The sequence below is a fragment of the Lepisosteus oculatus genome, chromosome 1 (assembly GCF_040954835.1).
Source record: "Lepisosteus oculatus isolate fLepOcu1 chromosome 1, fLepOcu1.hap2, whole genome shotgun sequence".
NCBI lineage: Eukaryota > Metazoa > Chordata > Actinopteri > Semionotiformes > Lepisosteidae > Lepisosteus > Lepisosteus oculatus.
The window spans coordinates 58134972-58149478 of record NC_090696.1 but is presented as its reverse complement, the minus strand read 5'-3'; the positions used below and the strand labels follow the sequence as shown (position 1 = coordinate 58149478).

The following is a 14507-nucleotide window of genomic DNA, read 5'->3' as shown; positions in this document are numbered from 1 at the left end:
GATCTAAAGTCTTAAAATAATTATGCCAGTATTATCTATCTGGGTTTAAAGTAATAAATTTACTGTAATTATAATTCACAATGCAGCTACTACTTAGCAAATAAAAGAAAAAAACTCAGGATCTCCATTACAAAACGTTGGTTTCCTCATGAATGTCACTGTATCTTGATGTATAATCTTTACATGTACTTCTTAAAATGTAAGGCAGTTTATTAAATTAAGCACTTTGTTCACTATCAAATGTTTCTAAATGTCTTTTTCAATCCTCACTCAACTGCAGTTGCCCATTTCTTGAAGCATCCCCTGTTGAAAGAAAGTTATATTTTCTCTACACAAATACACAATAAGAACCATAAATCTTGCATTGTTATTTTCAGATCTATCAGTAAACAATTCATCCAATGTCAAATTGTCAATTTAAATGGCATCAGGTTCCCTAAAATATGAGAACAGCAATAATATGAAAAGTATTTTTCATAGTCTTTCACTCACTGTCATGATCTGCTTTACTGTAATTCATTAACATGGCTGGTAATAACTACAATGTCAGGATGCATTAAAGGGATAGATATGACACTCTGTTAAAGCAGCAGTTAAATAGAAAAAAGTAAATAGTTTTGCCATAAAGGTGAAAAAACTATGGAGCTTGAGTACCATGTGAGATTCCTTAGATAATGACATCATGGCAAGTAAGAAACAAATATATAAACAAATGAAATAACTAAATCTGTTAACTTCATTAATCTTTCCTTTCAAAGATCTAAATGGTGGGTCTAAAAGTCTTTTTTACAACAAATAAACATTATTACTTAAATTATTAAACAAACACAAAGATACGTACATGAAGGCTGCTCCTCATCCTTTGGGAGTAATTATTTGTATTTGTGTTATGTTTGTATGCACGTACATTACGCGTGTGTAAAGATAACCTAAAAGCCATTGTCTGGCTATTACTCTGAAGGCTTTAGAGCAATTTGCACACCACCTCCTTTACAAGCATAATGTTTAAATTAAAAAAAGGAGGGGGGGGGGGGGGGTGAGGATGAAAAAAAGTTTCCTGAACATAGTAGAAAATTATTTTCTCTGGACAGTTTTAAGAGTCTACATCCTGTGCTGGAGTTCTCTAATCATCACCAGTGCAATTTACAATCAGAACACACAGCAAGCCAGTTTAGACCAGCTCATCTGTTGACTTTGGCCCAGGCCTTCTCATCTCGCTGCGTACAGCTGCCATTTGAGACTGGGTGACTCGGCAGAGGGCCTAACCAGGGCGGGATGCTGCTCCAGGCTCTCAGCTACACCGCAAACACATAGGCCTGCTTCTTTTCAGGACTGTCGCGCCTCTTACTGGCCCTCTGTTCTCAGATACCTTCCGAGCTTGGTTTAAGCAACTCTGGTCCCCCCCACCCCACCTCTCCTCCACCCACAAAATCCCCGTTAGCCGACAAACCACCAGTAAAAGGACTTGCTGTGTCTGAATTTTTTAGAAAACTGTCCCGTCAAAATGTGCTTCTGATTAGGTGGCTTAATTACAGCTGTGAAAACAATGTTGATTTAAGCCTCCAGATTGCAGAGTGTGTCAGACGCTATTAACTAACCTTGGATATGAGCCATTGGTGTCTAACTCTTCCAACTTTTTTCTTCCCCTGCCTCTTCCCTCCCCCCCATACCAAAAGCTGCAAGCTGCTTGACAGATTTCTTCAAAAAGGCAAATAGCCCACAAACAAACATCATATCACAAGCACGCATGGTTTTAGGGGAACATTTGCTGCCGGAGAGGAAAACCAAAGGAGACTCCTTAAATGTTCACACGTCAGCCCACAGAAATCTGAAATGAGAAAGAGCCTCTTCACTTGAGCAGGTGTGAATCACAGTTCATTAAGCTAAATGGCTCTTTAAGCCTGAATAGTTTTCTTTTCACTTTAGTCTTCCCTACCCTGAGGTTACTCAATATTTTAACAGCAACTACTAGGCTTGCTACAAGGGAATGTCAGGGGTCTTGACATTATATATATATATAAGGCCTGTGTTTTATATCCTTTCCAGAGGAGTTCACTCTCCCTGGCCTGACGTCAAGTGGATTCTTCCCTGCCAGGGACATCTCAAGACACTGAATGATTTATATTTCATAATAGTACATGACTTACTTTGACCATGCAAAAACAAAAATGGTCATCAATGCTTTAAGAAAGGCTCTACTCCTAAAGGCTAGTGCATTACTGTACTACAAGAACTAAACCTACAAACATACAGTACAGTATGTATGGAAACCATACTGTTAATGGATGTACTGTATCCAAATATTCTGTAATGAACTTAAGCATTCACTGTTGAACAAGTATGTATACTTATCTTCCAATCACTCAAACCCTTCTACCTCAATGTTTCTCATCTGTTTCTCTCTGTGTGTGCTCTTTACTGCTTTGCTCTTCTGTGTGTGCCAATCTGGACCTCATTCAATATTTCCATGACACCTTCTTAGTTATCTTGACAATTGTTTTGTATGTTTTCCCCTCAAATACCATCTTTTTTTTTTGCAGACAGTGGAGCTAAATATAACAAGTTCTTATTATGCAAGTGTTGCACTTATAAAATCAAATTCAGCAAAAAAAAATGAACGAGAAAAAGATAAGACGAAGTCCCAGGGTAGCCACATTGGTGGAGTCCTGTTCACAGGAGTGCCTCAGTTTGCACCCACGCAAGGGACAAGATGTCAGGGGTGGGCGAAGATGTAACTTCATCAAGCTCGCTCATAGCTCATCAGCTGCAGCAAGAAACAACGAGGGGAAGTTCTCATTATGAAGTGTCAGGATGCACTTCAGCAGCACAATTCAATTTCTAGTCCCGCTGTGAGACCAGGTGGCTTCAGAAATGTTAAGCACATGTCCATTGAGGTGCCTGAAAAGTTTAGTCTTTAGAGCTATGAAGAGGTCTAGTGTCCCACCTCGTTTCCCAAATACAATTACATATTCAATGGGAACCAAGCACGTTGGCGACCCTTACTGATTACTGATAATTGCAGACTCTCTCACCCACCTCCCCAGAAACACATGTGGCTGGTAAAAGTAATTTGCCACTGTTAAAATTAAAATGATTTATTCAAAGAATTCTGTCTCTTCGAGACAAAGCACTCCGGAGAGGAGATTGTTTTTCTGACTCTGTGTCACAGAAATACAGATAAAAGCTTTTATATTCTAAAGTCATTGGAAGTACCCTCAGTCCCTGTGGGCTGGACTGTCATGTAACATACAAGTTGGCAGTGTAGCACCTGGCAGGACACTATGAAGACGCAGGACTAATGTTCACGTCATTTTTTTTTCCGTGCAAGGTGTCGTGGAGACAGTCCTAGATCTTGAGGTCCTTGATCTAGCAAATGAATAGGTACATTACATCAAATCAGAGTTCAAAAAGTTGCTTTATAATACCCTGTCAACATGGCTCAAAGGTTGAACTTCTTAATGTATCAAGGTCCATGTTTGCCACTATTTGTAGGATTACATTTCAGTTATTCAGTCTCAGACAACAGTAGTAAAAGTACACAAGTACACAATGAGAGGTATTCAGTATTAATGCTGAAAATTAAAGAATCAGGTAGGTAGGTACTTTATTAATCCCATGCAAGAATAACAAAATATTTACTCAACTCTGATGAAGCAATGAGCTAACACAGTGTTGAATTTTGCTGTAAGAACCAAAGAACCATTTCAGGGTATACTGTAAATAACTGGGCATATTTTTGCACTGTTAGACTTCAACCACTTCTCCACCATGATTTCTAGCAAAATCAGCAAAAGGATTAAAAATAAATGGAGAGTGTGATATGCAGGTTGTGGTATCTATTATTATATTTCTAGTACCCAATAAGACAATTTGGAAAAATCTTTCCTCAGCTGTGATAGTGGTAATCCCTTATCAGGACTGTGGCCCACTAAATACTGAATATGCCAAATTGGCAATAGGTGAGCTGTAGTTTCAGAGTGCAATAGTGATCCCTTAAATCCTTGCAGGCACTTACAAGCAGGATTGTCCTGAGGCTGTTTCTGTAGCTGAAAAAGCAGTGAATGGCCCAGCAAGAACATTATAGAGAACATTTATGCATGTCTTCAGTTTCCTCAGGTCAGTCTGGAATTATAGTGGTGAACTGGTAATGTCCAAATCATGGGCTTCAAAATGAAAAAAAATGGCCTACAGTATAAACAAAAAAAAGGGGCTTAATACAACCAATAGTTCATGATGTCATTGAAAGTGGAGAATAATCAAAGTAATAATACAAAAAAAAACAAACAAACCAGACACAACAAGTCAGATTTGAACCTGGTGGCTCTCTGGTGGATTGAAGGCCAGTGAATTAAACTGATGTGGCTCCTAGCCTTCTCCTTCCATATCTTTCAATAAAAAAAAGCAATTAGCACAAGCCCTTACTGTCACTTTTGGGCACCTCAGCAGCAGGATTAGCCACACTGCATTTCTCACTTAAGGTCCCAGTGGGATTGTGCTGCTGTCAAACGCTGTATCCGGCAAGGTACAGTATGTGTGAACAAAGTGGCACGCTGCCTCTCTGAGATCACATTCTCCTAACTACGAAAGACTCATTTCCCCCAAGGACAGCCAGCCTGACTCCTTCTCCCACTGGATTCAAGTATACGAACAACAGCAATTAAGTGATATAAGCAGAACATCAAATTTGCTGATGGAGAAAATACAGTAACTTCAAGATGTTGTGAGAAGTATGTCCAGGGGACTGCCTGGTAACCTAACCTTTCTGTTTGAAGATTTTTCTTTGACAGAAACCTGGAGTCAAACACAGTAAAAGAAATGCAAACGCATATTCCAGCGCTACAAAGAAATCTTCACTATATAAATTAAATTAAAAGATGCTTGTGCTGTACTTCATTAGCACACTGGGTTTTGCTCTTAATCAGTTATTGTACTGTGGACTCAATATATGATATGTGATATTTTATTTTAGTTTGCACTGCATTTCTTGCCTCTCTTTAAGATTCCTCTTTAAAACAAACAGGTCTATTGCCTTACATAACTCCATCACAGATGACAACTGCATTGCCAGATTCTCATATCTTAGACAATACATTTTTGGAGTAAGTTAAGGAACTTCAAGAAACAAACAACTGGCATTTCATTTCTAATTAATCAGGGAAGATTAAACAAACAAAATGGAACCAAGACACCAAGTTGGACTGTAGTAAGAAAGTTGACATTCTTATTTTAAAATGAAAACCACAGTTTTACAATGCGCTTGTTGACAACTGTAAAAAAAGAGATACTTCAATTTGTATTTGCTAGAGAGTAGAATGCTTACTGGAAGAAAGTCTTGGTTTTCCCGTAGACAGGCATGCTGCAGCTCAGCTTTCAGGGCAGCAATGTGGTTCTTGTGCGAGGAGATTTCAGACTCCAGCATGGCCATCTTGGAACAGGCCATCTGGTATAAATCCATAAAACTAGAAATGAAGCTCTAAAATGGAGAGAGAATTGAAAATGAATTAATCAAATGAAACACAAGGGAACCATTAGCACTGTCTCTTTTATCACAAACAAGGGTCCCAGGGTGCTGCAAATTCATGCTAGAAAGCTGCGACTGGAAATTGTGAAAAAAATAGCAATAAGATAACAGGTTTTCACAATCAACAAAAGAAAAAGAGAGTTTTTAGGCATTTCCCTGAGAATTATAATATAATGCATTGTCATGGAACAGGTTTTACTATTACAAAGTTATTTTTTGCTAGTGCTTTGCAAACATTAAATAAAAAAAAAACATATTAGCAGGGTACGTAAGTATTACTGCAGAAGACATACAAGCTGCCATAGTTGGTCTCAAGGATTCCAAGCCAGAATCATCTGAAGCACACTTTAATCACTTCCAGGAAGCTATTCCACGCATATAGGAATAATTTTTGGGTAAATTGTGAATCATTGCAAATTTATTGTGGGTGAAAAAAACTCAGATGATGTTCTGAGACCCAATCACCTAATAGTATGCATATACTGTACGTCTGTGCCAAATTTTCAATATGCACCTCAGGAATAAAACCTGTTTCCATTTAAGTTCTACGGCAGGAGACTCTGGGGAAATGTCATGGGAAACAGTATCAGTAAGGTATCACTTGTGGTGCCAGGGTTATACCAAAATGCATGGATTATTAAAGAGAAATTCTGCTAGGACTTTGGACAAATCTCAGGTAAAGACGAAAATCTGTTACAGTGTTTTAGCACATGTGATGACACTCCCTGTTTGCAATGAGATTGAAAATAATTAAGGTCAAGCACTTTTTAAGGAGAGGGTAAGTCATGTGCTGGGAGGTATATTTATTATACCAATAAGGATTACACCATAGACAATTTGCTGTGCCGTTTGACCATTACAGACCAGTACCAGTAAAAATGTGTCAAGAAAGGAGAGCATACTAATGTCTTGACCAGGCCACTTCCTGAATGGCTCTACTACAGTATATTGAGAGCTATGCAGGTTGGAGAGCCCCAGGTTAGTTTGGGGTGCCGTTTGCCACGGTCACAACTAATATGAATTCTGACACTTCCCTGTTATCTATAATAAATAAGTAAAGCAGTTTAAGGATTCAATTCAGGTATACCGGTCCAGGCAGAACTGGAACATACAATGACCTAAGAGGTCAGATGTAGTGGATTGGGAACAGAAAATTGATGCTGACAATCCCAAGCCACATACACCGAATCTCTTTTGTTTAAGTGGGAATTACAAACAGGAAGAGATCTCTGAGAAAGATGCCCAAACATGGTAACAAAATATTGTGCTAGCAGCCAGCTCAAGAAAAACATAACTCTCTCCCTCTCTCTCTCTCTCTGAAGACAAAAGACCCTATGATTGAGTTCCTCCTTCCTACCAACCAAGTCTCATGCAATCCTGGCTTGCTCTTAGAGGACTGAAGCATAAGTAGTCAAGAGCACTAAAAAGATCAGAAATGAATTTAGGGACAAAGGGCTGTGTTTTTATATAGGTGAAAAGTTTTATTTACTTTTAGTACCCACTAGGCGCGGTTTTTATCTCCTGGGCTGCATTATCTGGTTTAGAGAAACAGTTCTCATAATTCTGCTTCAGGTTTTGAGAGCAGACAATCCTGTAGAGGGTATTTTATCAGAGAATAAGAACGGTTACCAATGAGAAAAGACCACTCAGCCTATCTAGACCTTTCAGGAAATACATAGAAGCCAGCATTAGCTCTCTAAGCTCCTACTGTGTGTCTCAGTAATTAGCGTTAAGGTTGGTCTGTCTTTGAGTGGATGAAGAAGGGTATCCTCAGGAAGTGTACCTTTGGACTGTAGGAGGCCGGGTCTCAGGCACTGACTAACTGTTAATTGTTCTAAATATTTTAAGTTTACACTACATTACACTAACCAAAGTAAAATGTGATATGCTTAACTGGTTTTCATCTCTGACTAGAGGTGGCATTGCATCTTTTAATTTGGTGTCAGGATTTTATTTTTACATTAATACAACAACTCTAAGATGTATGACCACAACCAGTTTGTAACAGTTATATAGCATAAATGTTAGGATTCAGGATTCATAAAAAATATTAACTTGTACTAACTCTAGGGTTAGAGTTAAGGTTAGGGGTACAGTATAAGTAAAACTATGGTGAGGATCAGGGAATAGAAGTAATCAATATGAGAGGCTATCACGTACTGTATATCTGTCTATTCATACTTCATTAATTTATATTTTTTTTATAAACAGTATTCACAACTCCAAATCTAAAAGGTTACCTAAATGTTTATTTCCAGTTAATAAAAAAGATACTTCTTGACTGTAAAATACTGGCCAGGAAACAAATCAATCTATCCACTACAGAAGAACTGACTGGGCATATAGTCTACAGGAGGGGCAGTCAACCTCGGCTTCCATTCTTTGTCATTAGGACTCTGAACCTTCCAATACATTAATTACTGAATTGATTCTTAATTGCTTAAATATCCCAGGTGCTGAAGTTAATGCCAATAATTAAGGATTCCCTGGATCAAAAAAAGGATCCACTGTGTAATGGAATGGAAATGTCCAGTTTGATGACCCTTCATCAGCTGTGAGGATGAGGATGAGGATCCCTGACTACAGCTGCGTGCAGATTCATAACCAATTAGCAATACTGTGGTATTTCTTTGTAACTTCCATTTTGTTGAATACAAAGTCTAAACAACTATAGCTGAAAGTGTGTGTGTAATTTTTATAACGTAACATTCAAATAAATGAAGAATTTCAAGAGAGAAGGAACAGATACAGAAATTAAGATGCATGCACCCTTTCAAAAAATTGCGAAGTAGATGGAACATGGGATTGAAAATCATAATTTTAGTGAACTGCATATTGATTTTTAAAGAAAACTCAAACGATTATCTAAAGATTTACGCTTTGTATAAAATACATTTGCCAAGACTATCTGTAATAGTTCTGATATTGCTCGAAAAGCTGAAAACATTAAAAATGTAAAAATTATGGTATATCATGTAATATTTCAACTCATCTACAATACGTGACCCTGGCTTTTTTTTGTGAGTGGCTGTGATCCTTTCAATGCTTAAGCTTGATTTTTTTGTGCACATCTGAAGATTATTCACTTTCTTTTTCACAAAGACATTCACATTTTAATTTTCAAATATCACACCCAGTTACGGAGACTAAACTAGAGTTTGGATGTCAAAGCTTGGAGAAGGGTAACTAAATAGCATCTACAGTACATTTTCTACACAGTTTCATTATGTGGAGCAGTTAAGATAATTATTTTTGATTGTGAATCACAGCCCTACCTTTACAAGTCAGAATCCCACAATATTAACTGCGACTGTTCAGATGAAAACATTTTGGTCTAAGGAATACATTTTCTTAATATGCATTTCATTAGTCTTAAAATACATTTTATTGTAATAGGTTAAAAATCTCTTATTTTTCTAAAATCCCATCTAAAATTTACTACAATTAACTTAAATCCCAATTTAAAACAAAGACAAAGCATTTCTTCCCCAAAGAAAGAGCAAAAATAAAAAAATAAAGGCGAACATACAAACACAGCCTCTCACTTTCATTTTACTAAGTTTTTTGCTGCCGTTAACAAAAACAAAACAGAACTCGTATTTCACAGGAATTCAGAGATATGCTAATGATGTTAAAGTTATATGACCTTAAAGGACAAAATTGCTTATTTTCTCTTTTCATAAATTTTATACCTCTTTCATTCACATTATCGGGAGCTTGCATATTCATGGGTGTGCGTTTCTCTCTAACTGCTGTCACTTAAATTGCCATGCAGAACAGGGCGAATGAGGGTCAGAAGATGTCAGCAGCATCAATCGGGGGAACTTCATCAGTCTTTATTTCCAGGCATTATGCAAGAAAACTGACATTAAGAGAGCTTTAACTGACAGCAAATGGAATCAATCAGCAAATCACTAGGCCATAATAAACTTCTGACTGTGAAGGTAACCCTTTCCTGCCTAGGCCTTCAGACAACATTCTGCGTCACTCAAAACTGAATTACCTTTTCAAAACCTAAAAGGCTGATCAACTGCCCATGGGTTTGTTGACAATTAAAACTCCCAGCATCAAATTAATACATGAATCACAATCAAAGGTGACTGAATAACTCCAAACACAAACATGTTTCCAGGGGATTTGTTGTAGAATATCATGGAACGTCTTTCAAAATTAAAAGATGGATCTGACTACATTATTTTCCTCAGGCAGCATAAATACTTTCATGCTGATTTCATAAAGATTCCTGTAATCCCTATATCTCTACCACAACAAAATAAAGGGGTCATTTAATTGAAAAATACAGAATTTAGGAAGATTGTTTAAACATGAACATTGAGTTTTAAGTAATGCAAAAGGTCAGCATGATGCTTTGAAGGCATGTATAATTATGGATGTTTTATGTTTTTAAAACACTTTTTTAATACGGTACTCCTTTAAATATGCCATGATTTTTCCATTTCTAAAACTGCCAGAAAAGAAAATTACTCAATAAAATTGACCAAAACAGTTGATATCAAAAGCAATGTAAAAAAACATATAGACCTTAATCCAGGGATACCAAAATAAATTGTAGATGATTCCAGATATTAGTGGAAATGGTACTTTTTATCCTCATGGTTCAGCCCTTTCACTGAAATTAAAACTGAACCAGCTGTCTGAAAAAAAGGCATTACATATGCTTGGATAACCTTGAATCATTCTGAAAGAAATACTATTTCTTAAACTGGTGAAAACTAGATGTGCAATTACATACAATGTACTGTATGAGTCTTGAATCTATCCCAATTTAAATAATCAGGTGAGTGAAGAGATTATATTTTCTATTCCAATGTACAGTGGATATAAAAAGTCTACACAACCTTATTGAAATTGCAGTTTTTTTAACGTAAAGCCAAAAATCAAGATAAATCATGTCAGACATTTTTCCATCTTTAATGTGACCTTGCAACAAACAAAATTCAAGAGAAAAACAAATAATATTAGGAAAAATAACACCCTACAACACCCTGGTTACATAAGTGTGCACACCCTTTTATAATGGGGGCTGTAGCTGTGTTCAGAGTTAACCAATCACATTCAAAATCATGTCAGTAAGTACACCTTACAAGTGATTCTGATTAACCCCAAATAAAAATCAGCTGTTCCTGTAGGATTTCTTTGAAAATTTAATGGTTGCATCCTACTGGGATAGCAATAGTCCGCAAGGAGCTGACAAAACATCTACGGGATCTTATTGTTGAAAGGTACCAATCAGGAGAGTGTTATAAAACAATATCAAAGGCCATGGAGCACTGTGAAGATTATCATCAATAAGTGGAGAGAATGTGGCACAACAGGGACATTGCCAAGATCAGGACGACCCTCCAAAGTTGATGACAGGACAAGGAGAAAACTTATCAGGGAGCCTACCAAGAGGCCTACAACAACATTAAAGGAGCTGCAGGAATTCCTGGCAGGTACTGGTCACTCCTTGCATGTGACAACAATCTCCAGTATTCTCCATATGTCTGGGCTATGGGGTAAGGTTGTAAGACAGAAGCCATTTCTCACAAAAAAGAACATCCAAACCCGTCTAAATTTAGCAACAAAGATACATTCAATCACCCCAAACCATGTGGGAAAATGTCTTATGGTCTGATGAGACAAAGGTTGAACTTTTTGGCCTTGATTCTTAAAGATATGTTTGGCGCAAAGACAACACAGCTCATCATCCAAAGAACACCATACCTACTGTACTGTGAAGCACTGATTTCTGGCTTTATATCACAAAAACCTGCAAATTCAATAAAGGTGTGTAGACTTCTTATATCCACTGCATATGAGTGTGCATGTATGCCTAGATTTAATGAAAGACGTGCCATATACAGTAGGCTTCATGTAAATGTTAAACTTAAGAGACGTGTTCAGCATTACAAAAAACATTAAATGGCTTTAAATGGTTAGTTGAAAATAGAACTGTAAAATCCCTTTTTAAAGCTGAGCACGTCAAACAATTGCCGAAGGTTCTTCTCCAATTTCCTCTGCTGTCTTTAATGCAGCTCTTTCTTTGTTAATTTCCCAGCTTGTTAAATTATTTCAGTTCAAGAAGATCTCCGAGTCTTACATGGTTTCTTTCCATGAATGCTCAGAAGTCTGACAACTGATTTGGGTAAACAGACAGATAACTGTGACATAGATTTGGTGTCTCCTCTGACTTACAGTTAAAACTCACACACAATTTCACACGCTTAAACTCTTAAACATTTTAACAATCTAGTCACTTCTTTAGTCAGCCATGCTTAATTGGAGATATGGGATATTAAATGCTGTTGTGGCATCTACTGTATGTATAAGGGGTTTGAGCTACTACCTTCAGTCATTTACATAACCAGTCTTGAGAGGACTAGTATAGATAGACATTTATTTGCGTTCCCATGCTTTCGTTTTTCTTGCACAGAATACAAAAATATTTTTACGCTCATAGGCAACAAGAGACTAGACAGCATAACAGCAAATTTATCCATTATCAGAAAGCCTGGCAACAGTCACAACTACCTGGAATGTATTCCAGAAGCACAGCGGCACAAAGGGAGATCACACCCTGAATGGGATGCCAGTCCATCACACACATACACATGCACAAGCACACTGGGAAGTTTTTGAGTCCCCTAACCTAACCAGCCTGTCTTTGCAACTTGCGAAGAAACAGAAACACCCAATAAACCCCACAGAAAAACGGGTACAGCATGCAGATTCCACATAAAAGGTATTCTGGTCTGGAACCAAATCCAGGACCTTGAGCTGGGAAGCAGCGGTGATTAAGGTCGCACTACCTTGCCATCAGCATATAACTTCCTTTGTAATTTGAGGGGTGTTTCTGGCCACTTCAAGGAGCTTCTTCATCCTTAACTGGGTCCATTGTTAGTCACAGAAACAATCTTAAGTTTCTATAAGCAGGCTCTTATACAAAGACAATCACTCACTGACAACCACAACAACCACAAAGAGTAATATTTTGAAAAAGCAATGACTAAATTCCAACCTGACATGCTGCCACTTCTGGCCCACCCATCAGTCTCTCGGATCCTGTTATGTCCTGTTGCACTCTGGGTACCTGTAGGGTGAAGTCATCCCTGGTTGCAGCCGCCCATGACAGAGAGATGCGTTCTTTGACCTAAAGGAAGAGAAAACAACATCAATGGTAATTCCCCTTCAAACACATTAACTGGGAGGAACTGGGTCCCTTTGAGCCTGCTGAGTGGACTTGCATTGATCGCAAGACCTGAAATCCATGAATAAATTTAGGACTAATTGATTTTTTTTTTTGCTGCAAATAAATCTCTAATTCTGAGCAGCAGCAGTGAATGCTAAAGAGGGAAAGTGGCTTTCCTTTAACTGAAATTAAAAAAAAAGAACAAAAACATCTCAAAATATTTTTCAAGCTTCCCCTGGTCACCCCTCACACCATCCTGCCTTATTCTATGATGTAGTTTCATCATATTGAGAACTTGACAAGAGTCAATACCAAACAAAAAGGTCCACCTTGAGCTTTATTATGAAGCAAACAAACAGAATGCTCTGTATTGGGGAGTTCAGCTACAGCCCCAGAATTTAACCCTTTAGGTCCAAAGGATTTCAGCTATCTTTTAATTGCTTTCAGTGGGGATTCTAATAATGGTTTGGGGGGATAATAGCTTCAGATCTGCATTGTACAGTATATACTAGGGCGTCTTTCTTTACTTTCTTTTTTGTTTCAGGAAAAATATTGAAACTATCGAAAGAAAAGATGGAAAAATCAGTTTCAAAGCTCATGTGACTGGTAAGGTATTTTATGAAGAAAAAATAATAATTCAGTCACAAATTATTTTAGGTACAGATTTAGGAGTTACTGTAACTGTGCTAGGTTTTGAGTGCCGTGACTACTTTGTGGTCAGAAAGTCTCCAAAAAGTATCATTTTGGTATCTCTACCCCCCATAAACAGCATGGAAACAAAAATCATTGAAAAACTGGATACAAATCAGAAAAGGCTTTGCTTGAAAAGAACAACCACCTTTGAAGGGTTTGGCCATTTCTATAATAAGACATTACTGCTTCAGTGTAAATCAGAGTCATTACCTGGACATGCATGCAGATTTAAATTAATTGCATATTTAAAGCAAGGAATAATTCAGATCCAAATAGCATGTACATGAAAAACTACATTAAATTAAAAACAAAAATAAAAATGTGCACATTCAATAATTTAACTATACTATGAATGTTTTAAAAAGGCAAAAATTTGGTCACACTATTGTCTTAGTGTGTATGCACACTTCTTCACCTGCCTACACAGTTAATGCACATCTAAGGTACAAGACTATTTTAATTGCACAAGGGAGTGAACTTCACAGTAAAGGCAAGTGTACATACAGTAATTGTTGCTCACAGCAGCTAGCCTACAGATGTTAGAACATGTTTAAATTCTCACTGAAAATTGCTCTTTGCACTCATTAAATGTGTTAAAACGATTGACAGAAAATGTTAATTTTTTTTCTCCCATTTTCAGTTAATATGCAGCACCTATAACTTATGAACTTGTATGTTCTTGTATAGTGTGAGTCCAGCTGAACAAGCAGGTTGTTTTACACCTTCAGGATTCCTGTGATTTGACTTCACCGCATCAACCTTGGCATTTCAGTATCACAGTGCCACCTACTGGACAAAATGCCCCATCAAGAACTCAATGATACTGCATCGCGTATCAAAAAGAGTTGGGAGAAGTAGCAGGCATGTGTAAACATGCTTCTCACTACTCCAAATATATGATCACAAGCTTTGATCTTCCTGAATACAGATTAGGATGCTGGTGCATATGTCTATTCAGCAATTGGATGAAGTAACAGGACATGAAAGGTGAAGTTGCTCTAGCTACTAAAAACCATCACTAAGTTACCAGTTATCATGCTGTAGGAACTGCAGTTTTTTCTGTTTACCTGTGTGTGGAAATCAATCGCCAGACCTACACTG

The 14507-nt window shown here is 37.4% G+C and overlaps 1 protein-coding gene across 1 annotated transcript in view; it reads right to left on the bottom strand.

Moving 5' to 3' along the window:
• Nucleotides 1–14507, bottom strand: part of ccdc171 (coiled-coil domain containing 171) — a 150614-nt gene that overhangs the window by 16608 nt on the left and 119499 nt on the right. The window contains exons 23-24 of the mRNA XM_015345164.2: nt 12543–12674; nt 5321–5473 (exon numbers count right to left, since the gene is read on the bottom strand). Coding sequence (XP_015200650.2) covers nt 5321–5473; nt 12543–12674 — 285 coding nt within the window. The remainder of the gene's footprint in view (nt 1–5320; nt 5474–12542; nt 12675–14507) is intronic.